At 42.5% G+C, this 24,386-nt stretch overlaps 4 protein-coding genes across 4 annotated transcripts; 2 read left to right on the top strand and 2 right to left on the bottom strand.

Moving 5' to 3' along the window:
- The first annotated feature begins 238 nt into the window (after positions 1–238).
- LOC121974640 (gibberellin 20 oxidase 2-like) lies at positions 239–2,020 on the top strand. The gene is made up of 3 exons (XM_042525789.1): positions 239–822; positions 896–1,220; positions 1,427–2,020. Exons 1-3 carry the CDS (start codon positions 272–274, stop codon positions 1,694–1,696), a joined length of 1,146 nt encoding a protein of 381 aa, XP_042381723.1. The 5' UTR covers positions 239–271; the 3' UTR covers positions 1,697–2,020.
- Positions 2,021–2,662: 642 nt separating this feature from the next.
- On the top strand, positions 2,663–4,759 carry LOC121974641. Its single transcript, XM_042525790.1, has 2 exons — positions 2,663–4,025; positions 4,108–4,759. The coding sequence occupies exons 1-2, from the start codon at positions 3,669–3,671 to the stop codon at positions 4,693–4,695; spliced, it is 945 nt and encodes a 314-aa protein (XP_042381724.1). The 5' UTR covers positions 2,663–3,668; the 3' UTR covers positions 4,696–4,759.
- Positions 4,760–6,612: 1,853 nt separating this feature from the next.
- Positions 6,613–10,344, bottom strand: LOC121974642 (small nuclear ribonucleoprotein E-like). The gene is made up of 6 exons (XM_042525791.1): positions 10,170–10,344; positions 10,018–10,044; positions 9,859–9,921; positions 7,093–7,171; positions 6,957–7,002; positions 6,613–6,873 (listed from the first exon to the last, which is right to left on the bottom strand). The coding sequence occupies exons 1-6, from the start codon at positions 10,209–10,211 to the stop codon at positions 6,864–6,866; spliced, it is 267 nt and encodes an 88-aa protein (XP_042381725.1). The 5' UTR covers positions 10,212–10,344; the 3' UTR covers positions 6,613–6,863.
- Positions 10,345–20,054: 9,710 nt separating this feature from the next.
- LOC121974636 (FT-interacting protein 7-like) lies at positions 20,055–23,694 on the bottom strand. The gene has a single exon (XM_042525784.1). It carries the CDS (start codon positions 23,410–23,412, stop codon positions 20,290–20,292), a length of 3,123 nt encoding a protein of 1,040 aa, XP_042381718.1. The 5' UTR covers positions 23,413–23,694; the 3' UTR covers positions 20,055–20,289.
- Positions 23,695–24,386: the final 692 nt, after the last annotated feature.

Genomic DNA, 24,386 nt, shown 5'->3' with positions numbered 1-24,386 from the left:
CCCCGGAAGAACCATCATTACCTAAGATTGATACGACAGTTTCGCCGTGAGGTCCGACATGGTCGTACGGGTTGTGTGCGTCAAACACTGAAACAGGCATCTCCTGTGGTAAGGTTTTGTTTAATTTATTTCTGATCGACTGTTAAATCATTTGGTTTTTGTTTTGTCGTGTTCTTGATCGACTGCTTACAAATACTGCCATCACCCCTCTGCACTGCACAGGGTATTCATTCCGAGTTCTCTCTTCTTCTCCGTTATACTCTTTGTCTCCATGGATTCGAGACCAACCACGATTCTCCTGTGTCCTCCGGTGGGAGGCATCAACAATGAGAACGTCGCCGCCGCCGGCGGTGGCGTGTACTTCGACTCCTCCAGCCTCCGGAAGCAGACCAGGATTCCCAAGGCGTTCGTATGGCCACGGAGCGACCGGCAGGTCGCCATCGAGGAGCTCGACGCCCCGGTGGTGGACCTACATGGCTTCCTCCACGGCGACGAGGCGTCCACGCGGCGGGCCGCGGAGCTCGTCCGGCTCGCCTGCGAGCGCCACGGCTTCTTCCAGGTGACCAACCACGGCGTCGCCGAGCAGCGCGTCCGCGACGCCATGGACTGCACCGACGCCTTCTTCAAGCTCCAGCTCCCCGATAAGCTCCGCGCCCGGCGGAAACCGGGAAGCTTGTGGGGCTACTCCGGCGCCCACGCCGACCGATTCTCCTCCAAGCTCCCCTGGAAGGAAACGCTCTCCTTCGGACACCACGACTCCGACGAGAGCATTGTCGTCGACTACTTCGCCTCCACCATGGGTAAAAACTTCGACCGCATGGGGTGAGTAAGCAAACTTCTCCCCGACCTTCAATTTCGATGACGGCGTCAACAATCTAACGTTGCAAATCTATAGAAAAGTGTACCAGATGTACTGCGAATCGATGAAGAAGCTGTCGCTGGCGATCATGGAGCTGTTGGCCATCAGCCTCGGGATCGAGCGGTCGCACTACCGCGAGTTGTTCGAGGAGGGGCGTTCCATAATGAGATGCAACTACTACCCGCCGTGCCAAGAGCCGGAGATGACGATGGGGACGGGGCCTCATTGCGATCCGACGGCGTTAACGATTCTGAACCAGGATGAACATGTTGGCGGCCTGGAGGTGTTCGCCTCCAACAAGTGGCAGGCCGTTCGGCCCCTACACAACGCCCTGGTCATCAACATCGGGGACACTTTCATGGTCCGTCAGCTCCCTACATTTTCCTTTGTCTCCTCTCTTTCGGGAACATAACAAGTTTTCCACGCAAGAATCGCTTTTCATCTGCAGTGCTCTGTTTTGGAAGCTTGCACCTTTTGTTTCCTTGCACCCTCGTTTTAAATCCTTTCATTAATAACAATTCACAAAAAAATGAAATTTTGATTTTAAAAATCCGTGTGAATTGACAGGCACTCTCGAACGGGAGGTACAAGAGCTGCTTGCACAGGGCCGTGGTGCACCGGCACAGGGAGCGCCGCTCTCTGGCGTACTTCGCGTGCCCGAGGGAGGACAAGGTGATACGTCCGCCGGCGGATCTCTCCGCCGGCGGGAGGTTGTACCCTGACTTCACGTGGGCGCAGTTCGTGGAGTTCACCCATTACCATTACAGAGCCGACGTCAGGACGCTCCATACCTTCGCCAACTGGATTCAGTCCTCCTCCGCTTCCACGGCAGCATGAATTCCCGGCAGCCGGCGTCGTGCTGTATATCTCGGGGTGCAGGCGACGCTGCTCATTTTTCTTTTTCTTTTTTTCACTCTTTATTTTTAACTGCGGAGAGTAGTAAATATGTCGTGTGAATGATTTGTGTCTCGCATTAGAAATTAGGATCGTCTTCCTTAACTAGTGTTTGTTAGAGCAATCGTTGGCTTGTTCGTTGCAGTATTAATTAGGAATTAGGATCGTGTTGCTTAGGTAATTAATTAGGTTGTTTGTGCCCCTGTTCTAATCATTTTATTCTCGTTATGTTCCAATCAATGAAGCATTCGGCCATCTTAGCTTCAATTAAACTTTTCCAAATGGGCTGAGGCCCATTTTGTAGACCCAATCCGTAAATCCAAATTAGCCCAATTAAATCATATAAAATTAGAGAATATTGAGCCATATTTTTCTTATTTTACTTTCAATGATAATATAGATTATTATTATTATTATCTCAAGTAATATAGAGATTTATTAAAAAACTTATATTTCTTAAATTAATTTAAATGGTTTGAATTCTAAGTTTGTCTATTAAGCTAAGTTTATTATTCCTAGACTATATCTTTTCCTACAATTTTCCAAACTTATCAAAATGCATAGTTTTTGCGTTTGATAGAGGAGGAGCTATAGCTTGGCCCTTCACTTATTGATGGGGCTTATGCTCCTTTTCCACATCACTGTTAAGGATTCGGCCCTCCATTTAGGGTAGGGGTCAGGCCTATTAGCATGCCAGTCAGGAGCTTTGGCTATCGCTATCTTGCTTTTATTCGATCGGTGTCTTCCATGTTACTACTCTCGGTGGACATGACAGTAGAGTTTCATGTGATAAAGAGAGATTGAAAACAAAGTCACAAAAATAATGAGCGGACAGTTCTTGTTACGGGGTGATTAGTAAAAGCTTGCTAAATGATGATAGCTCGAAGTTAATTCAGTAATTGATAGATTAAAGCTAGACAAAATGAAGACACTGTAACAATATGATTCATGCTCTTGAAATTGCGCGGGCGCATCCCTTTCCGAGGCCAACATTAAAGGACCGGGTGCGATTAGATCCGCTGACGCTCGTACTCGGAGGCGCAGTCGTGTCCCTGCCCTGTCTCCTACAACCGCGGCTACACCCGACCATCCATGGAACGGCTCCGATGGCGCCAGCCCCATGGACTGCAACCAACCGACTGTTTAACCACACAAGTCCGAGAGCCCACGAGCACAGGCGTAGAAGACAACGCCGCAGCAATTAGGCGGAGTACTGCCGCGGTCTTAGGAGACTGAGTCGGTCTTCCTCGGAGTGGGGGGAAACGATGGTAGAAAAGAGGGGGCATTCGGGTGGAAGGTAGAGAGATTTGGGCGGGTACAAGGAAACCCATCATTCCCCTGCTCGGAATGAGTGAAACCCAAGCATGGGGACTCGTACGAAGAGGAACAGTAGGCATATAGAATGCCCAATTAACTGCTTCTTCGATCTTTTTTGTGATAGTTTAATGAGAATGGTTGGAGGGAAGGATAGTGACGAGTTATTAAAGCCGAGAACTCGGTCGAACCCGGTCAAAGCATGGAATTGGGCTTCCCACACCCACAGTCGCGGATGCAGCGGCTCGGCTCCTTTGTCCGAGGAGGATTCAACAGGGAGCGGAAGGAATGAGAGTGCTGGTGTGCTAGAGAAGAAGGACAATGAATGAGATCGAACAGAAGTACAGTCATGAGCTCGCTAGTTTTGGCAGATTCCGTGGCTCGCTCCACTTTCTGCCATTAAACGAGGATGCATCGATGCAGATTCCCAATCATCCTTCTCCCTCCACGGCAGACACATGCCATCATTGCATTTGCCTCTACCTCCTCTTAAGCTGTTTTAGGAAGCTGAGCTCTTCCCCCAGTTCCGCCACCTATAAACTCCTCCCTCCGCCCTTTTTACACTCCTCAACTCGGTCCTGTTTCCGCTGGGGCCGTAACCATGAAGCCTTCCTCTGGCGCCGTCGACAGCTTCTTCTCCTATCTCATTCACGGCCTCGACGAGCTTGACCGGTCGCTGGCGTCGGACGCCTTCGTGTCTATCCAGTTCCTGCAGGGCGCCGTCGCCCTCCTCCGCTCGCTCCACTTGCAGTTCACTTGCCTGGTTCAGAAGCTCCGCCTCCCTGCCGGCGGCAAGTGGCTCGACGAGTACATGGACGAAAGCTCCCGCCTTTGGGACGTGTGTCATGTCATCAAGCTTGGCGTCACCGGCCTGGAGAGTTACTGCTCCACCGGCGCCGATGTCTTCTCCTCGATCGACCAATGGCGGCACGACCATAGTCCCCGCCTCACTCGCCAGGTCTGCTCGTCATCTTTCCTTGGCTTTCTCTTTAATTAGCTCAAAGATGCGAATTTTAACCCCCCGCCTCTGTTCGGTGAAGGTGATGCGCGCAATCTCTATCTGCCGGAGGGAAGCCATGGGGTTGGAGGAGGAGAATAGAGTGTTGGCGGAGACGCGGATCGAGCCGGCGTCACTCCGGTTTGACGACCGCGTGCCGATGGAATCAAGGTACAACGGATTCAATGGCTTCCGGGGAGCACTCTACGCTCTGAGGAACGCCAGCTCGCTGCTGCTAATGATCCTGCTGTGGGGGTCGATCTTCTGCTCGCCGGATTTGGTCGTCATGGAAAGCTCCACGCTTTGCAGCGCCGGCTTCACCGCCTCGATAGCGAGGCTGCAGCAGAGGATGGTCGGAGAGACGGAAAGAATCAACAGCCGGCCGGGGATCCTCATGCACGAGTTTCGGCAGGCGAGGGCGTCTGCTGAGGAGCTGCAGGAAGAACTGGAGAGAGCCGGTTGTGAGCTGGACTTCGCCGGAGGAGGCATAATGGAGAAAGCAGAGGGGTTGAAGGCTTGGTTTGGGATGCTTCAGTCCGGAACTGAGAATCTCTTGGGGCAAATGGATGATTTCTTCGATGAGATCGTGGAAGGAAGAAAGAAACTATTGGATCTGTGCTGCCATAGGTAGTAATTCGAAGAAGAAGAAGAAGAATTTGAGGATAAAATTTAACAAAGTTGAATGTTGCCTAACACATACAATCGCATCACTTTTTCTGTACCAGGTAGGTAGAAAACAACTTTTTCTTGTTGATCTTAAGACGTAATAGCGTAAGAGAATGGCGTGCAAGAGTTTCTTTGAAAGAATTGAGTGCGAACATAAACGAAGAAGTCTAAAAAATCAAAGAAAAAAATGTCTTCTATAATAAGATTAGAAGTTTCGATATGATGGAAACATTGTTTCAGTGCAACAAGACAAAGTTAGGCATCTTGAAATGCTAAAGAGAAAGCAAAAGTAAAGAAAAGAGAAGAGCCTTTTTTTAATTTCTCCCTCTGTTTCTCTACTTTTTTGCTTGCTCATGCCTTTGCTTTCGCTGTGGCTGAGCTGCTGCTTTCCTTCTTCCCCATCATTAATGATTCCACTGGAGCAGGTTGAAGGGAGAAAGGGTGGGCTACAGATTCCTTGTCGGAGTACAAAATTGCAGGTGAGAAGGCACAGAAGGACTGTGACCATGGAAGCTTTTGTCTGATACGTTTCATGTCCAACAGATGGAAACCAAGACATATGAAAAAGGCTTCTGGAATTGCAGCAGCAACCTGAGACGTGATGTTCTATTCCTGCAACACTTGGCATGCACAACGACACTACAACCTCTTGAGTTCTTGATTGATTGTTCATCATTTCAAACCATAATTTCCATTTATCATTAGAACTCCCATCACTATCTCAAACGTTTAGGCACAATGACTCATTTATCTTCTGTTTTTGGCACCAGATATCCATCCCACTTACACCGACTAATTTTAGAGGGGGGTGATTCGGCCTTACGAAAAATTTTTATCGGCCATTAGGATAAAAAGAGAAGCGCTAGCAAAGACAATCTCAGCGTTTTTAGATCAACCGCTAATTAAAAAAACTCATCCAAGCATCTCCTCTCCTTTCTCAGATATTAGGGTCTTTGAATATGATGCTGCAATGATTAATGAACATGTAAAGATATCGGCTAACTTGATAGCCTGATAAAGCCTACATGGAGATCATGCATGTCTACCCAAGAGTCAAATAATCTTATTGCCCATAACAATTTTTCAGATGTAACTGGATCAGCACATTAGATCCTTTCTCAGCCTAATTACACAAATAATAATTCGTAAAGTTAGTTCTTGATATTTCACTACCATGTTGTGGATAAATGTTATAGACTGCATACGGATAGGGGATTTCCATCTATCCTATAAGCCTCATCAACTCTGAACCCTCCAAGTCTTGTGAAGAATAAGAGATTCGCAAGGCGTGAAAAGAAGGCTCTGCTTTTTTATTTTGGGTATTAGCTAGGGAACCTATCCCTCAGTTCAAACATCTCCAAGCTGTGTCAGGGAAAATACTGAAAAAGACATCTAGCACTGTCATGCATTACACCTTATTCTCCCTAGTCAATATGTTGGAGTAGCCGAGAAGTGCAAGGAGTAGAGCAGCCAGCATCTTAAGGAATAGTATAGTTTTTCTTTCTTCAATCCAGCGGTACTTGGAAGAATATAACCATGCTATCACAATCATCTGCACAAAATAGGCATCTACAACAAGGTCTATCATGTATCAGTTGCTTAGGCATTTCACTAGCGAAGCTACATCATCAGTACACTTTGCACCTTCTAACAAACCAAAACTCCAGCGACACTGTAAATCTTCAAGATATTGCAGCCGCACAAGTTTGGGCACAAAGACAAATATTCTTGTGTAAGGCACTGATACCTTAATACACAAGTTAGAACAACAAAAATTTCCAGAAAAGGATTATAACCGTACACATTCTAACAAACAAAGACTCCAGAGACACTGTAAATCTTCAAGATATTGCAGCGGCACAAGTTTCGGCACAAAGACAAATATTCAGAAACTTTTCATAATCTTGCACATTAGATAACAAAGAAAAATAGCAAAGTCACTAAATGTAGCTTCTGACATATTTCAAGCGAACAAGTTAGGACATCTACGAATTATAAAGATAGTTTCCATAATCTTGAACAATCAGTAAAATTACAGACTCATTGCCAACACAGTATTGAACATTCGATGGTTTCCTCAGGGACAGCTAGTAAAACTGCATCAGGTTAAACAATCCATCTGGTGTCAACTAATCATTTACCCCTGAAAGTTAAATGAAGAATAAACTTAAACTTCATGGTAATAGAAAATTCAAGAAACTGGAGAAGTTATGGTTATATACTTACGTATTCATCATCAAGGTAATGTTGTCTCCTTTTAACAGAATCCTCCCTATGTAAAAGAATACATCTATATTATAAGCGAAAAGACAACAGTGGGAGAAAATAGTCAAACTGTCAGAGGAGGATGTTTGTGACTAACCCAATGACTTTCTGGTGTTCTTCTTGACATTAAATTCTTCAGCTTCCTCAAGAACAAGATTCATGTATTCATCAAAGCCCTGCATAACCATAAAAAGAAACATATTGTAACTAATAGACAAATTTAGTATTGATGGTTCTTCATCATGTAATTTTCATCAAGCCATCCTATAAAGAGAATAGGTACTTGGAAGATCTTCAATGTGTTGGATTGCACCTGATGCAAATTAAATCTGCATATAAAAAATTGTGCATATTGTGTGTGCGCGCAAGCGCACGCGTACATGTGTTGGCTAAGTGTGTTGTGTGGAACAAGCAACAAGCTAAACAAATGTTTGCTTTGAAAGAACAATAATAATCGTTGATTACAATTATCAATTGAGGATGGCAATCACAAATAGTACACGAAAAACATGACGAATTGAAAGTAACAGTGTCAGATGAGATAAATTAGACGAGACCAACTGGTATTAAAAAAAATGGAACTCTCTCGATGAATTAAAAAAACTGTTGCTATAATAGAAGATTTCTTAAGGTCAGAACATATAACTTTTTCAAGTAAAAGTACGACATATAGATAAGGTCCAGCACATACCAATAACATAGCATTGGATGTTAATGCTAAACAAAGCGAAAGCAGCTAATTTGACAAACTACAAAAAATAACTGTGTACGCTATATAGCGCATGCCTCAAGATTCCCTAATCGAGGCTAACAATGATTAGTGGTTCAATTGCCTCAGGTAGCAATTAGGTCTTTACATTCATAACTAATGAGACTGGATGCATGGAAATATTCCAGTTGCCGAATTAGTAATATGAATAGTTATAGTAGGAGAATATTATTAGATTGTGGATGCTCTAGCATGTGACAAATGGCACCCAACGTAAGCAATGATGCATACAGTCACAGTTTAATGGGAATGCCAACCCACAGGCTACAAAAGGTGACAACGATAGCTAACATAATAGCTCAAAAAATTGAACAGATTAAAGTAAGCAATATGACATGTGAAAATGTCCATGCAATCTACCGGTGGATGGATATTAAAGTAAGTTGATCAAATAGGCTGTTCAATTGCAAAAGACTAGGTTTCTCAAAGAAAATACAGCATCATCAACGTGCTAATTTATCAATTAGTTTCTCTGATATAAATGTCATTTATTTCTTGCCAAAGGAGCAAAAAATATAAAGAAGATGATTTTTCACATCTGCAAATAGGTGAAAGGTAACAACATTATTATCATGTGAGTATATATTAGTCTCTGTAGAAATTATTTCTAAGTTTGAATTACTCCAACAGAATTCACACGCAATCACCTTACTTAATTGGAAATGAAACCCACCCTCATCATCCAAACAGTATTTGCCACACAAATCCAAAATTAACCACAATGGCCATCAGCAAAATTATGACAGTTTTTCCATTGAGGTCACTGATGAAATGATCATAGATTGTCTACCAGACCAATGGACACAGGGTTCTCCAGCATCAGAATGAATATATATAAAAATAAGGTATTCAAATCGAACAACATACTTCTGGAATATTTTGTAAGGTGCTCCTTAGGCTAAAAGGAAAGAATGATAAGATTGTGATAATAACCCATTGTACTTGACAGATATTAGTGATGAACTGTTAGGAAGCAACATATACAGAAAGTTAATACACTTGAGAGTGCTAAAATGGATAGATAGAAAAAACTAGAAAAGATAGTTTTTCCAGGGAAAAAAAAATTAGTATCTGAGAGTTATAAGATATACCACCATTAAATGCTAAAAGAGCGGAAATATATGATATCGTATGGGAATGTCCAAGATGATCAATAAATATCTATTTGAATGAAGTGAAGGAAGACCAAAGAAAATATTAGTTATAAAATGAACAATATTATACCATTGTGGAGATATCTTAATTTTTTTGATCCTAACAATTGGTATTAGAGCCTGGACTGTCAGAAGGACTAACAGCTGACTATGCACAAGAGGCATGATTCAATCGAGTCATATGGGTGGAATATTGACCTTTAACGAAGGTAGTGGGGGCTCCCATATCTAGATCAAAACGACCAAACACTAGGCAAAAAATCCTAGTTGCGACTAGGCAAGGAAGTCTTAATAGGTTGTTTGGACCGAGGGGCAGGATGTCCTAGTTACGTCTAGACAAAGAAGTCCTAGTAGGTCGGTTGGACCGAGGGGAAGGAAGTCCTAGTTGAGCTAGACAAAGAAACCCTAGTAGGTTGGTTAGACGGAGGGGCAAGTGGGTCAAGAATCGAACATCAAACGGATAGGCTCAAAAAGGCCTTCCGCTTGAAGGAGACCCTGTGGTCCTTCTTTTGAGAGAGAGATTGTTGGAGTTACAAGATTGCAAACATAGTCTCACATTAAACGCACATGGAAAAGATCATGAGTTTATAAGAGAAAGATATCTCTATTGGTATGAAGTCTTTTGAATAGAGCCCAAAAATAAAACCATGAGAATTTAGACTCAAAGTGGACAATATCATACCATTATGGAGATATCTTAATTCTTTTAGCTCTAACAATATTAAGAAAGATTTTACACTTCTCTTTTAGTTCCTATCCCACCATGATGCACCATAAAAAAAACCATAGTCTTAAACTTTGACATGTGTACTTAACAGACAAAAAGAGAATTTCCAATCACAGGAAACAGCAACAATAAGAATAATAATTCGACCAACATTCAACCGTCATCAAAACAAAAATAAATGAATCCCTAAAAAAGGCAAAGCAAATTGCTTACAATAATGCGTCCTTCAATCCTCAAATCCTTCTGCTCAAAGAGCCATATCTGAATGCGAGCTTTCTGGAGACAAAACCAAAGTACCAGCAAAATAAGCAATTCCGACACACAATGTTACAAGTAAACGAAACCAACTAAATGTATCTGACTCAAACTTACGCTTTGTAGGAACCTGAAAATTAGATTCTGCGGCAAGAAGTCCCACGCCAATTCAGGGTTAAGTCGAAAGACGCCACAGAAAACAGTTAATAAGATGTGCAAAGACAGAAAGAAAAGCAGGGTTGGAAAGAAGAGATGAAGGAAAAGCATACGATGGGTTGTGTCATGATCCGCTGGACCTTCGTCGACGCCATTGCTACTTCGCAGTTGGACCGCGCTGTCTCGCTCCGCCTACAATTTCCCAAATGCTCGACTAAAACCCTAGCTTGCGTTGCCAGGGACGGTACTGCAATTTGAGGAGAATATTTTAATTCAGTACCGGTTTGTTTTCCTAAAAAGGAAATTCTAAATGAGTTTTTCAAAGGCCGGAAAGGATGGGTGGGCTTTAAGCAGCCCGTTTCCTTGCGGGTCGTCCTCGGCCCGTTCAAGCGTAGAAGTGTAAATTTTGGGGGAATTATCCAATTTAGTCCATTTTAAAAAAAAAAAATTAAAGAGATAAAAATTCCTGACTACTAAACTTCACAAGTAGAACTTTCAGACTTGGTTGAATCTTGGCCAATCTTAGTCTACAGTTTAATACAATTTTTCTATGTTTAGCAGATTTGCAAATTGTTCATCTTATCACTTGGACTCCAAGCTTGTAAAGATCATGAAAAAATAATGAAAAACATACAAAATGGAGACACATCCTGGCTGCATGATAATTAATGTAGGCAAAGCAGAGTAGCATCTCTTATATCTGAGGAAAAATTCTTAAAATATATCAATATTTAAAATATGAAGAACAATGTGTTTATTTTTTGAGAAGTTACCTTTTTGTGTGTTTCGCATTTGCAAAATGCGAAACTTAATATGGTTTCCCATCTTTCAAATGCAAAACTAGATGGAAATAGCAGGCGTTCCAAAAAAAACAAATTTTTTAAATTTTATATCTTTCGCATTTCTTAAATGTGAAAGCTGTAACTTATTATTTATATTATTTTCATGAATATTGATAGGAAATATTTATTATCTATAATATGGTAATTACAAAATGTGAGTTCTGAGTTTCTCTCAGAAGCTGTAACTTTCATATTTCTGAGTTTCTCTCACGTCTCATATACACGCCTAATAAACCCTAAACTGTTGTTGTCGCCGCCTCTCCTCCTCCTTTTTTTCTCAGAGTACCCGTCCACCCCAAGAGCATTCCGATCAAGCCACACCGGAGCGTCTAAACCCTAAACTGTCGTCGTCGCCGCCTCCTCCTTCTTCTTCTTGTCGCGGTGCCCGCTCGCCCCATGAGTTATCCAATCAGACCATGTCGAAGTGCCTCATTGTGAAGGATTATAAGGCAAGTCCGACTCGTTGTGAAGTATTAGAAGGCAAGGCCCAACTGCGAATATAAAGACCCGATTCTCATCCACCGGCATCGAACTATTCTCCAGCTTAACAACAGTGAATTTTATGGCCTAAAATGTCTTCCTTTTTTTAAAATAATAGTTCATAAGGTAATATACTGATGTATTGCATATACCATATAATTAGGATTGTTTGGCTTATTAGTATGACTTTAGAATGTTCAATTCATGTGAGCTTGTTTTGGGGAGCTAAGATTGAATATGAGAATGGTTTAATTAAGCATGGTCAATCTATCTCTGACGCTACCATAATGATTGAACATAAATTGAGTTACGACGAGATGGTAGATGAGATTTGTCAATAAGTTGGTGTGGATAGAAAATATTTTAAGCTGAATATCATCTTGGATTATGAATAAAATGGGAAATCCAGATCCACCCTTACTACGAATGATAAGTCATTATAGATTTTTGGGTTGACTTCTATGTTGAGATGGAAGAAATTCCGCAAAGTTCTATCCAACAGGAAACATTATTGTCAACCGAACACACGAGCATGGTTGTGCATCTTAATAACTTTATGGGATCAATGTCTCATGTTGGATCTTCTAATGGATCTGTTGAACTGAATTATGTACCAAGTTTGATATCTGAACCTACAGTTCAGATTACTGTAAGTGAAAACATCGATATGGGTCCTCCGTTACTATCTCAAGATTTTGTTGAGCTTCCTCATGTAGAATCTCTAATGTATGATACCATGATTCCTTTCCCATTGCCACCGAATGTGCAGTTGGATGATGAGGCACAGAGCAATGAATATTTTCATTCTCAATTTTCTAAAGATGGTGGGGACATTTTGAGCATTCATATGGATGATAACTCTCCTGATGATGGTGATTATGATACTCATCTTAATCGTGGTGAGATTCCACCATATAATGAAATGGTGATGCACTTCATGAATGATATAGGGGAGAAAAATGACGATGACAATATAGATTGAGAAGATAATGTTTATATTGATATTTGGAGTGAATCAAAAAATCAAATTCGGCTAGGAATGTTATTTGACAGCAAGTCTCAACTGTGAAAAGTTGTGACATTATGGTCTATCAGTCAAAATCGGGAGTTTAAGGTAGTTGAAAGTAGAATCAACACATAGGTTGCAAAATGCAAAATGGTGCCATCAAACAGATTCTAACAGTGAACCTGAGAATTATAAGTCATCGTGTCTTTGGTGTATTCATGCAGTTCATAAGAAGACGCATAAGATATGGCAAATCACTCGATGGGTGAATATGCAAATTGCCTTGGCTCCATCAGTGACAATAATAATAGAAATTTGACTTCAACTATTATTGCGTCTCACATTATCCATCAAATTGAGGTGAACCCTGGATATCCTATAAAAAAATGTCCAGGCTGATAGTAAACAGTCATTGCATGTTGATGTTTCATACAAGAAGGCATGGCATGAGAGGAGAAAAACCATAGAGATTGTTTATGGAAATTCGGAAAGTAATTTTGTCGGACTACCTTCGTATATTGCAACCTTAGAGCATTCTAATCCCAATAGCACTGAAAATGTGAAAGTCTTCAAATATATATTTTGGGCATTTGGACTAGTAATTGATGCATTCCACATGTGTAGGTTGGTTATCAGTGTTGATGGTACACATTTGCGAGGGCTTATAACGGAAAGATGCTTATAGCTATTTCTAATGATGCAAACAATCGTATATTACCTGTTGCTTATGCTATAGTAGATGAGGAGACTATAGCTAGTTGATGTTGATTTTTTGAACAATTCAGGTATTATGTGACACAAAATAGACAATTATGTGTTATTTCTGATAGACACCATGGTATTATTCATGCTATGTCAAATTTAGAGGAATGGAAGGAACCAATTGCATATCATAGATTTTGCCTTCGACATGTTCGAAGTAATTTCATGACAAAGTTTAAGAATGTCACTTTGAAATATTATTGTTGGGCTACTGGCAGTAGTACTCAAAGACGGAAATTCAACAGATTTAGGAGACAGATTAGGGCACTTGATCCAGCCGCATGGCAGTATTTGAGAGATATTGATATAAGGTGGTGGAGTCTTGCTTATGATGGTAACCATCGATGGGGATGTCTCACAACAAATAATTCTGAGAGTTTGAACAATGTTTTGTGAGGGGCTAGATTGTTGTCAATTAAGGTATGCATTGATTTGTCATTTCATAGAACTGTTCAACTTTTTTAAAGGTATAAACAGGTAGCCCATCATTGTAATACAGCCCTCCCGCCACATCATTGGAGTAAATTCATGGAGGCTGAAAGACATTACAAGGACATCACATTGATGAGTTTAACTATGCAGATGGAGTGTACAAGATTGTAACAACAAGACAATTGAATGATAAAGGTGGTCATGTACACACGGTTCTTTACTATGAAAAAGATTGCACATGTGGAAAGTGGCAAATGCATAGATTTCCATGTTTACATGCAATTGCTATTTGCCGACATAGAGGGTATAATGCTATTGACCTTGTGGATGAAGTTCACACCATAAAGACTTACATGACACAATATTTTGGTAATTTTTATCCTATTCGTCATAAGGATTATTGGACAAATCTAAATTGGAAAATTCAAACAGATTACTCAAGATTGATCAATCATAGGCGAGGTAGGAGACGTGAAAGTCGAATACAAAATGAGTGGATCTGAGGCACCCTGATGAACCTCGTAGATGTGGAAGTTGCCACCAAACTGGTCACAATAGGAGAAATTGTCAAAATAGATACCCTAGGGTTGATAATGAAGTCGATAGTTGATGTTTTTTTTAATATAATGTATCTCAGTAAGTGAATATCATGTGATGGAAATTAGTATTTTGTATTGTATCTCAGTAAGTCAAATACATTTATATTATTTGAGATTTGAAATCTTGTACAACTTTATTTATACTCTATTTTATGGTGTTGCTGTGATATAAGACTTTGTACTTTTGTCTTTATTTATTTTTTTATTACAAATATTGTTTGGTTAATGTCAGTTCTTTATGCTGCTATGAATAAATTAAATATTGTTTTTAATTTTTAAATTTTGCAGGGTGTTTAAAATAACATCACCTCCAGTTTATAATTTAAATTCAGGCCCATTGATACCAAACTTGTTATTCGTACACAAAGAACATAGATCTTCGGATCTATTTTATGGGGAAATCAAGGATGGTCCACTTAAAGTAAGAAGATATGATAATAGTTTTTGGAGACATGTTGATAATATACCAGAGCATGTAATGTATCACATGCAAGAAGCTAGGTTTAAGGATGTCATTCGGTGTGGATATATCCAACTCGATCATGATCTTATTACTATTCTAGTAGAGCGATGGCATCCAGAAACTCGTACTTTTCACTTTCCTATTGGTGAGGCGACATTTACCCTACAGGATGTTGAGATTTTGTGAGGCCTCCAAGTTATAGGATCTCCTGTGTGTGCTGCTGATATAAACAAATCATTAGAGCAGTGGATAGATATATGTGAGACTATGATGGGTTTACTCCTCCGGATGGTGTCATATCAAATAATTGAATACTATTAAGGTGTTTGTATGATATTATATGCAGGCCTCTACCTGAGAATGCATCAGATGAATCATGTATTCAACGGGCGAGAGTCTATATTTTGTATTTGTTGGATGATAATTTGTTATATGATTTATCTGGTAGCGCTGTGTACATGTACCACCTCATCAATTTGATCGATATGTCTGCTAGTGTATCTATGAGGTGGGGGAGTGCTATTTTGGCCTGTTTATATAGACGTTTGTGCAAAGCATCAAATTTAAAGGCGAATGAGATATGTGGTCTGCTAGTATTATTGTAGGTAATTGAATATAGCTTAATGATATCTTGTATTATATTGTAATTCTTTGAATATATATTATTTTCTTTTAGTTGTTGGCTTGGGAACGGTTACCCATCATTCAACTCATCTGACGCACTAATGAAGTCGATTTCACTCGCCCTTATGGATCGAGGTTCGTTTACTTCAATACAATGGATTAAATTATTTATTTATATTATTTTTATATACGCAACGTTAAGTTTAATAACCTTCCATCCATATATATTTAAGGAGGAATGTGGAGTTTGGAGTGACTAGAGTTCCGATGCATGTTTTTGTCTGCCTATCGAGATGCATTCACCAGTCTACAACCTGATCAGGTATAAATGAACGATAATATGTTATATGTTTTTTATTAGGATGGTATAATAATATTGGTTCTTAACATTCATATAAATAAAAATTCTACAATAATGTTTTTAGTTTATCTGGCTACCGTATGAAGAACATGTTCTTGAATTATTGCCTTCGTATTGTACAAGAGGTCGAGCATGTTGGAGATCTGTCACCTATTTAATGTGTTGGGAGATTGTTGAAGCTCACTTACCAAACAGAGTCTTACAACAATTTGGTATGCATCAACCGATCCCAATTCCTCTCATGTTAGATAAACATGTTGCATTGCATAAAATGGCATGCAGTGGTAGAGCCAACACTAATTTGATAGAGACGCATCAATAGTATATTGATCATTGGCGTGATTCACTTAACCATGTTGAAAATGGCGAGTTAGTGAATGATCCAATACATGCCTCCGTAGAATATATGTCTTGGTATTGACAGCGGACAGTTATATACATTACAAATCCGAGTCGGTGATTTTCTTCTAATGGCTTTCAGGGTGATGGAGAGACTACTGAGTATTTGGTATTTTTTTCCTATATTAAATTTTTAGTAGTACCTATTAATTCGCATTTATTATGTTCATACTAACTAATTCATCTAATATATATTGTTAGATGGATGGCAGGTGCCAAGTGTTCTACACATCATTAGACTTGATGGCGATCAGTGATGTCAGGTATGCGAGATATTTTGCACAAATTTGAGGCATAGTTAGCCACTACATGCACCAAGCCAGAGGACAGCAACGTTTGGATATTAGGCATTCACATGCACTTGAACAAGTTGGTCACCAAAGTTCATTTACACAAAAGATTCATAGAGAACAAAGAAATGTTCAGCGAGGAAGATAAGGTGGCAGGAGATGTCAAACTCAACCTACTCAATCTCATTTTTCAAATATTGGTCTTGGAGGTTCTTCAAGTAATTTCGAACATGGTAGTCACTCTGATACTACATTAACAATCCAGACCCCCACAGTTTGTCCATCACCTATTACTTTAATTCACTTTTTTTTATCAAACATTTGATTCTGGCATAATCAATGATAATGCACACAATAGTGGATCTAGTCAATTGCAAGTAAATGATAATGAGTTGGATGAGCAAAATGACGCTACCGTTGAACATCATGGTGATCTCCCCATAGCTCTACACAAACAAAAAAGAACAGTAAAACATATCGATTGCGATACACATGGGAGACTAGGGATGAGGCACTAATTATTACTTAGCAAAATGTAAATTTTATTTGGACAATAGTGTATTATGAGAAACGACTAACTTATGTTGGATGGTTTTAATTGGTAGTAGTGTATTTCTTAAGTTGAATAAAACTAACTTTAGATTTTTCAAGTAGATATATGGAGCCTGGTTGAGTTTCTGTTCTATGGATTTTTTTTCAGAAAGATTATTTGTAGCTGGTTTTAGATTATTTGTATAGATTTTTTCAGGATGTTAAATCTGTGTGCACGTTGCAGAATATTGACTTTAAGCATGATACTTATGATCTATGCAAGTGTTTATAGTGTTGAGATTTTATTTGTGTGTGTGATGTTGCTATGTTCTTGTGATTGGCTGTATTCGACAGTGCAAGTTTGGTTTCTGGTTGAGTATTTTTGTTTACAGGAGTTTTTCTATTTTATGGAGTTTTGGAATCATGTTTTGGTTTCATGAAGCATTCCTTAGTGTAGCGGATTATTTGTGCAGATTTTGCATTAATGTGTTAGAAGGATAAATTCATGTGTAGTGTGTTTGATGAATTTTTTTGTGGCCGAATATGAATTTCTTTTTGGTGTGATAGAATCTGAATTTAGCGTTGTGCTACTAGTGATACTTATACAAGGATATATATTATTGCACACAATATGCAAGGATATATATTAAGGTCGGTGGTTTCTTTGCAAGGATATATATTAATTTTGATTAGATTTTTTTTGCTGTTGATGTTTTGGTTGGGATTTCAGTGGAAGGTTTGTAAAAATATGTAGGGGTGAGTTGCTGTAGATATTATGTGCAATTTATCTTTTATGAATGTGGTGCAGTTGCTTATTGTTTTATTCTGAAGAAATTTGGTTTCAAATATTGATGAAGTTGGGGAATTCTTGGAAGTTGTTGAGGTGCAAATGTTCTTATGTGGTTTGTGGTATTTTATGTGGTGAATTTTATTTTTGCTATAGACTTGTGCTTATTTACTTGGGCATTTATCTAAATATGCACTTTTGTTGCTGATTTTATTATAATTTGCTGAAAATAATGATGATGTTGGAAGTGGAATATGGTGGTGTTTTGTGTGGTAAATTTGATGAGTCTTTCTTGATGTTTCCAGATTTTGGTTGATATTGTAGAGATATTGATGGTCTGGGTTGGTGGTTTATGGTGTCTTTTTTTTGTTGCTGATATCAAGATACTTTTGTGGGTGGAATTGGATGCTATTTGGCTCTTGGTGGATTCTTGTTCGTGTTATTGATCTTGGTGCTGTGGAAATTTTATGGTGTATCTGTTTTGTGGTGCATGGAATTCTTTATGGTGCTTTGCTTGATATGTTCAGATTTCAAGTTTTAAGGGATATCCATTTGATATAAAACTTCATAATTTTTCTATCTTGCAAGGGGTTGATGACTTGGTGATACTGTTTGGTTGACGAATATGAATTCTTTGGCAGCTCGTGAAAAAAAAAAGAGATGGAATTTTCCTTATCAAGAAGAGGTTTTTTGATATGAGTTTTTTTTAGAGAGTTTATTGATTGTTTTGGAGTTAGTAGTCTACAAGGAAATGTTTTTCTTATTAAAGAGTTTGTAAGTATTTTCTTGTTTTGAGTGTTTGGAATGTAAGTATGGTGAAGAGTTGGTTTATTTTGAATATACATGTAAATCTTTGGAGTCTTTGTAAACTGTAGTATGAGATTTGGTCCTCTCATATTATGGTTCTTTTTTCATATATGATATTTGATCCTGTCTGATAGTCGAGATGACGGAAGCTGGGCATGTGGCGCTCCGGTTGACCGTGTGTTGACTCCGCGCGACCCTACAACCACAACTGCGTTAGTGCTGAGTCAGGGAAGGGGGTCCCCGACGTTGGCCCTCCGACGCTCAAGTCAGTCACCCGCGATGTGTGGAAGCAAAGCGAAGTAGCAAACAGTAACAGCAACAGTAGATTATCGCATGCCTTCGTTGAAGTTTGGGCCCCCTTTATACAGGGCTCCTGTAGCACGCGTGCACGCTTCTCGGGACGTGCGCGCTTCTCCATGATTTTCATGAAAAGACATGTCAGGAAATTGTCTCTGACACAATACCTTAACGAGCTGAGCATATCTCCAACGTGACAGTAGAAGTTTTCGCTATACGATCCTTTGTCTGACCATGTCGCTGACCATGCCGTCTATCGGCAGCACTGACTCCCAAAGGGGTATTGACAGATACTCCTTTTGTCTGTTATTGGGCCGAGCGGAAGAGCCGCTTGGTCATCCTTCTCTTGTTCGAACACTGTTTGCCCCTATGCCGAACGGGATAGACGCTCGGCCAGCCTTCTGCTATCCTTTATTCCGTTGATGTACCGAACGGGCTTAGTGCTTGGCTGACGGATCTGCTCCACGGCCGAGTCGAGAAGCTGCTCGGCCGTAATATTGATGTGTCTGAATGTAATATGCTCGGTCGTTACTCCACTCTGCTGATTTCGAGGGTTGATGTAAGGCCGAATGGGGTTGCCACTCGACGCGCCTGTGCAGATACTTGATACCTGGTTTTCAGAGCGTCGGATGTTCGGTGTGTTACCGAGCTGTATTGATGTTGGATCGGGTCTTCTTTATCTCGGTCGAGCGAGTGGGCTACTCGAACGATCGAGGATATAGGGCATTGGTCAACCTTGACTTTGACCTACATCATGGTCGTGATCCTCTACAGGGTGGGCCCCTCATTGCCATATCAATATTTCTTTAAAAAAAAATTATACTCATAAAAAATTGTACTCATAACTTTTACAATCAAAAATCAATTTTGTTAAAAGAATTTGTAACAAAAGATTTATTTATAAGCTTCTTGAAGCAAAAATCTATAATTTCATATTTAGCAAATGTGAAAGTATTAAATGCGCATTTAGCAAATGCGAAAAACAATAGTTCCAAAATCCTTAGTTTCGCATTTAGGCAAATGCAAAATTAATACTTTCACATTTAGCAAACAAAAAAAAATCTTAATTTTAATACGAAAGCTGTAAAATAAAATAAAATTTTAATTTGCATTTAGCAAATGCGAAAGCTAAAAAAAATTAAATTAAATTCTTAGTTTTAATGTGAAAGCTGTAAAATAAAAAAAATTCTTTCTTAGTTTTACATTTAGCAAATGCAAAAGTTAAAAACAAAAATTAAATTAAATTCTTAGTTTTAATGTGAAAGCTGTAAAATAAAAAAAAATCTTTCTTAGTTTTACATTTAGCAAATGCGAAAGCTGAAAAAAAAAAATTAGAATAAGAAGGATGGACAGTTTCATCTTTTTCGCATTTGCATGCATATTTCAGGAATTTACTCTGTATCAGAAAAATTGCATATATTAGAATGATGCCTTCAAGATTCTTATCCAAATCTGCTGAGAATGATGCCGTATCTCGTACTTCAAGGTTGAGATTCCAAATTGATTGCACAATACCTTTATCTTGGACTGGAAATGGAGTGATCGCGAAGAGTTTATAGAAGCATGTCCGACTTGGCCGGCAACCTCCGGTACAAATTGAAGGGAACAGAGGGCATCCTGCTCCGGAAGATGGGGTGGCGGAGTAGGAACATCCCGGAGAGCACCTCCACCACCTGGAATGGCGTCACGTAGAGGACGACGGCAATGGCGAGGGAGAGCAGGATGAAGATGGTGGTGGCGCGCGGGTCTCGCCAGCTGAGCAGCGCCTGCACTCTCTCGGCCTGCGTCGCCATGTCGCCCACGATGGTCTGCACTTTGCCCGCCACGCTCCGCATCCGGTCGTACCGGTTTCGCACAACCTCGGCGGACCTCGAAGACGGGAACGTGTCGACCTCCTCGTCGAGCTCGTCCGGATTCGCCATCTCCGCGTGCGACAGCCTCGTGTCCATGTGCGACGGCTTTCGAGGCCGGAACCGATAGTTCCAAGCGCCTACCAGGAAGAGGTAGAGGAACACGGTGGGCAGGATCAACTCCGGGTAGAAGACCAGGATCACGAACACGATGTGCGCCAATACGGTCGTCACTGGATTCCTCCAGTTCCGCACCGCGTCGAACCACCGGCCGGCTGCCATCACGCGGGAGAGCAGCGACATGATGCGGTAGAAGTTGGCCTTGCTCCGCCGGAGGCTGAACATGTGCGAGTCCACGTCAAGCATGTACTCCACTGCCTCCCGAACCAGCGGAGGCTCCGCGCGGCCGAGCCGTGAGGCCACGATGATCATTGCCTGGTGCCGGAGGTATTCCATCATCCGCATCGAGATCGGCTGGACGTAGTGCATCTTCGGCAGCAGCGGCTTGCCGTAGAGGGCCAACATGTTCACCGACGAGGTGCAGGTGAACCTGACGGCCAAATGCAGCTCCCCTGTTTTCCTCAGGCCGGAGGTGTGCAGCATCAGAAGGGGATAGAAATGGGTGTACACACGGCCGGTCTCCAGCGTTGAGAGACGAATGCGGACCTTACCGATCCTCTGGTCCCTGACGTCCTCCTTATTGCCTCCCCAATGGCAGTTGTCGAAGACGCCGATGGTGAGCACCGTGCAGGGATCGAACACCTCCCAGGTGTACTGCTCGTGCCACTGCGGCGCGAGGCTGTTGAGGATCGTCCGCGTGCGGATCCATTTGGATCCGTACCTGGCCACGCAGTAGGCGTCGGTAGCCCGTCCATCCTTGGCCTTCATCGGCATGAGGTTGCGCGCCCCGAGGATACCGAGATCGAACACCCCAATACTCTGTTTCGGCCGGAGCACCTTGGACGCCGGCTGGAAGTCGCTACTGTACTGCGTTGATTCATCAAGCACGTGGTAGCCCATCTCGAGGTAGAGATGGAGGTGGATCTTGCTGGAGAACTTGTGCTGCTCCTTGTCGCTCTCGGCCGTGGCCTCCTTGTCAGAGGCCGTCGGTTTGGCGAGGCTGAACCATCGAGGCTCCACAGCCTTGTGATGATGCTCCATCCGCCTATGCGCGGCGGATAGCGGCAGCACCAGCCGGCCTAGCGGTTCGTCCCGATTCGCCGCCACCCGGTCCTCTACCGTCAGTACGAGTTGCTCGTCGGACGGCTCCGACGCAACGAACAGCAGATCGTCGTTCCAAACGGGGTTAACCGTGCCAGCGACGCCGCGAGTGCGCAAGATTTGATGGCCTAGTTGCGCCTTGAGCCACACGTTGACCGGCGGCCGATTTCTGTCGTGGGGCACGAGGTCCTGCGCCTCGATGGCGATAACCCGGAGATAGACGAGCCTGGGAGAGAAGTACACCTGGGAACGGGTGTTGGCTAGGCCCTCGAGGCCTACGTCATGGGCGTCGGAGTGCCACGCAATGGGGAAGGCCTCGTCCGCCTGCGTCCCCATCCACACCGAGAGCATGAGCTCGCCATGGTGAATCTTGTCCCCTTTCTTGTCCTCCGGCTTGTACCATTGCGGGGCCAGGGGGCTGTCGGGAGGAACGCGCAGGGGCACCTCCTCCAGGTGGAAGGTGAGTCGACCCACGAAGTCGTCCTTCATGAGGTCCTTGTCCTTGACGACCACCTCGAGGACGTTCGACTGGAGATTGTGCTGGGAGAAGGCGAAGACCTGGTGCCACACGGGGTTGGAGTTCTTGTCGAGGTATCGCGTTCTGGCTCTGTAGTTGCCGAGCTTGAGCTCCACGTAAGGATCGAGGGAACCGGTGATGTCCATGGTGGGGAGGTCCCGAGCTTTCACCACGTTCACGTACAGGTATCGCATTTGCTCAACCAGGTCATAGGTGGAGGCGATCTTCTCACCGGCGGCGCCGAGGATTGCACTGCGAAACCCAGGACGGCTTGCCATGGGCGGTGGAGTCTCCACGAGGTCGTAGTGACTGCCAGGGCGGACGGGAGGAGAGCGGAGTTGGATGAGGGGCTGTGGAGGCGCAAGCGGCGCCTCCTCAGCCCGTGCATGGGCTTGGGACATGCTGATGACAGACGGTGATCCGAACATCGCCTGATTCATCTGGGTGATATCGTAAGCCAATCCTCCATCCGAAACGGCGGTGGCGGCGGCGGCGGCGGCGCTGCTGGCTTCGCCGATTCCGACGGAGTAGAACACCTGAGGCGGCAGCGGCTCCTGATCCGGAGCGAACGTCGTTTCTTTGTTCTCTACTGGAACTTCGTCGACAGGGACGAAAGGACCAGCGAGCGGCACCTCAGCCGAGAGCCGGACCTCCTCGGCGGAATCCGGCATTGCGTAGACGCGGAGTCCGATATCGCCGCGGACGCTAGAGAAAAGGCCGCGCTTATCGAGGGGAAACCGCTGGAGCACGGAGTAGTTGGCCGACAACGGTACGGAGGCCCCGGAGATGCGGACGCGTCCAAGGAAGTTGCGGTGGTGCCCGCCACCACGCCCGCGACCGCTTCTTCCCTCTTCGCCGTTCCTCTTATCGTGGTACACCAACACCTGGATCGTCTCGTCGGCGAGCTGCGCGGCGTCGAGCACGTTGAAGACGAAAGTCTCATTCCACGCCGGGCTGAGGTCCTTGAACTTGGTCTCCGTGCGGTGGCGCTGCCCGTCGAACTCCACCTCCACGAACGGGTCCGCAGAGCCGTGGCCATCCTTCGGCATCAATTCCACTGCGTCCGCAACCTCCACCACCACCTTCATCCCTGTTTTTCTCTGTTCTTGATCGTCACAGAGAAAGAAAAAAGCAGAGTTGGTGGAATCAGCGAGGTGAATTGGGAGGAGGAAGAACGGAAATCGGAAAGTGGAGTGGGGATTGATCGGAGACGGATGTCATTCCTCAGGTCGTTGGTGACTTGACTACATGCAGAATCCAAGTAATGTAAGTGTCCACTTCAAAAGCCCCGCACAGCACAAAACCGCCTGCGTGCCCAAAGAGGCAAAGAGCCATCGACGACGAACCAAGCATATATTGAGATTTTATTATTAATTACATCTCTAAAGGTTCTTAATTCAACTCCATGAATTGATGGCTTCCACCACGAAGCTTCAATTATACAGTAGCCACATATATCGAGATAATAATCTCTGATCAGAAACCTGGACCGTAGAAAAGGATTGCCTTTTGAGACGATAACAGTGGGACAAAGATTAGAAAGTGGGGAGGAAGGAGGAAGGTCGCGGTCAGGGATTTGATCGTTCAATTAATCATCAAGAACGATGAGTGGTTCTTGGAGTTTTGGTGGAAGGGAATTAGGGAATTGATGGCTGCGCAAATTGGAATTGGAATTGGAATTGGAATCGGAATTGGAAGGGAAGATAGCAACATGACTGACTTGCACTCTATCACCCAAGTTTTGTTGGACTAGAGAAAAAAATGGGCTGAACTTTCAGGTCGCATAGCCCTTTTAAGCTCGTCTACAATTGAAGATTTAATTCCTTTTTTCATGTAAAAGCCCAACAAGATCATGATCATGACAAAGCTTTAACAATCTCACGAGTTCAATACAACAAAAAAGTGAGAGGCATTAGCATATATAGTTTGTCTACATATAACACACTGAGGCATGATTGAAACTTTTGAAACCAATGAAGTAAAAAAAAAAAAAAAATCAGTTTTCCCTTGTGGAAGATGAAAATAAGAAACTTGATTTAGAATCTGTTAGAGTAGAAACACA

The sequence above is a fragment of the Zingiber officinale genome, chromosome 4B (genome assembly GCF_018446385.1).
Source record: "Zingiber officinale cultivar Zhangliang chromosome 4B, Zo_v1.1, whole genome shotgun sequence".
In the NCBI taxonomy this organism is placed as follows: Eukaryota; Viridiplantae; Streptophyta; class Magnoliopsida; order Zingiberales; family Zingiberaceae; genus Zingiber; species Zingiber officinale.
This window is presented reverse-complemented; position numbering and strand designations above follow the sequence as displayed.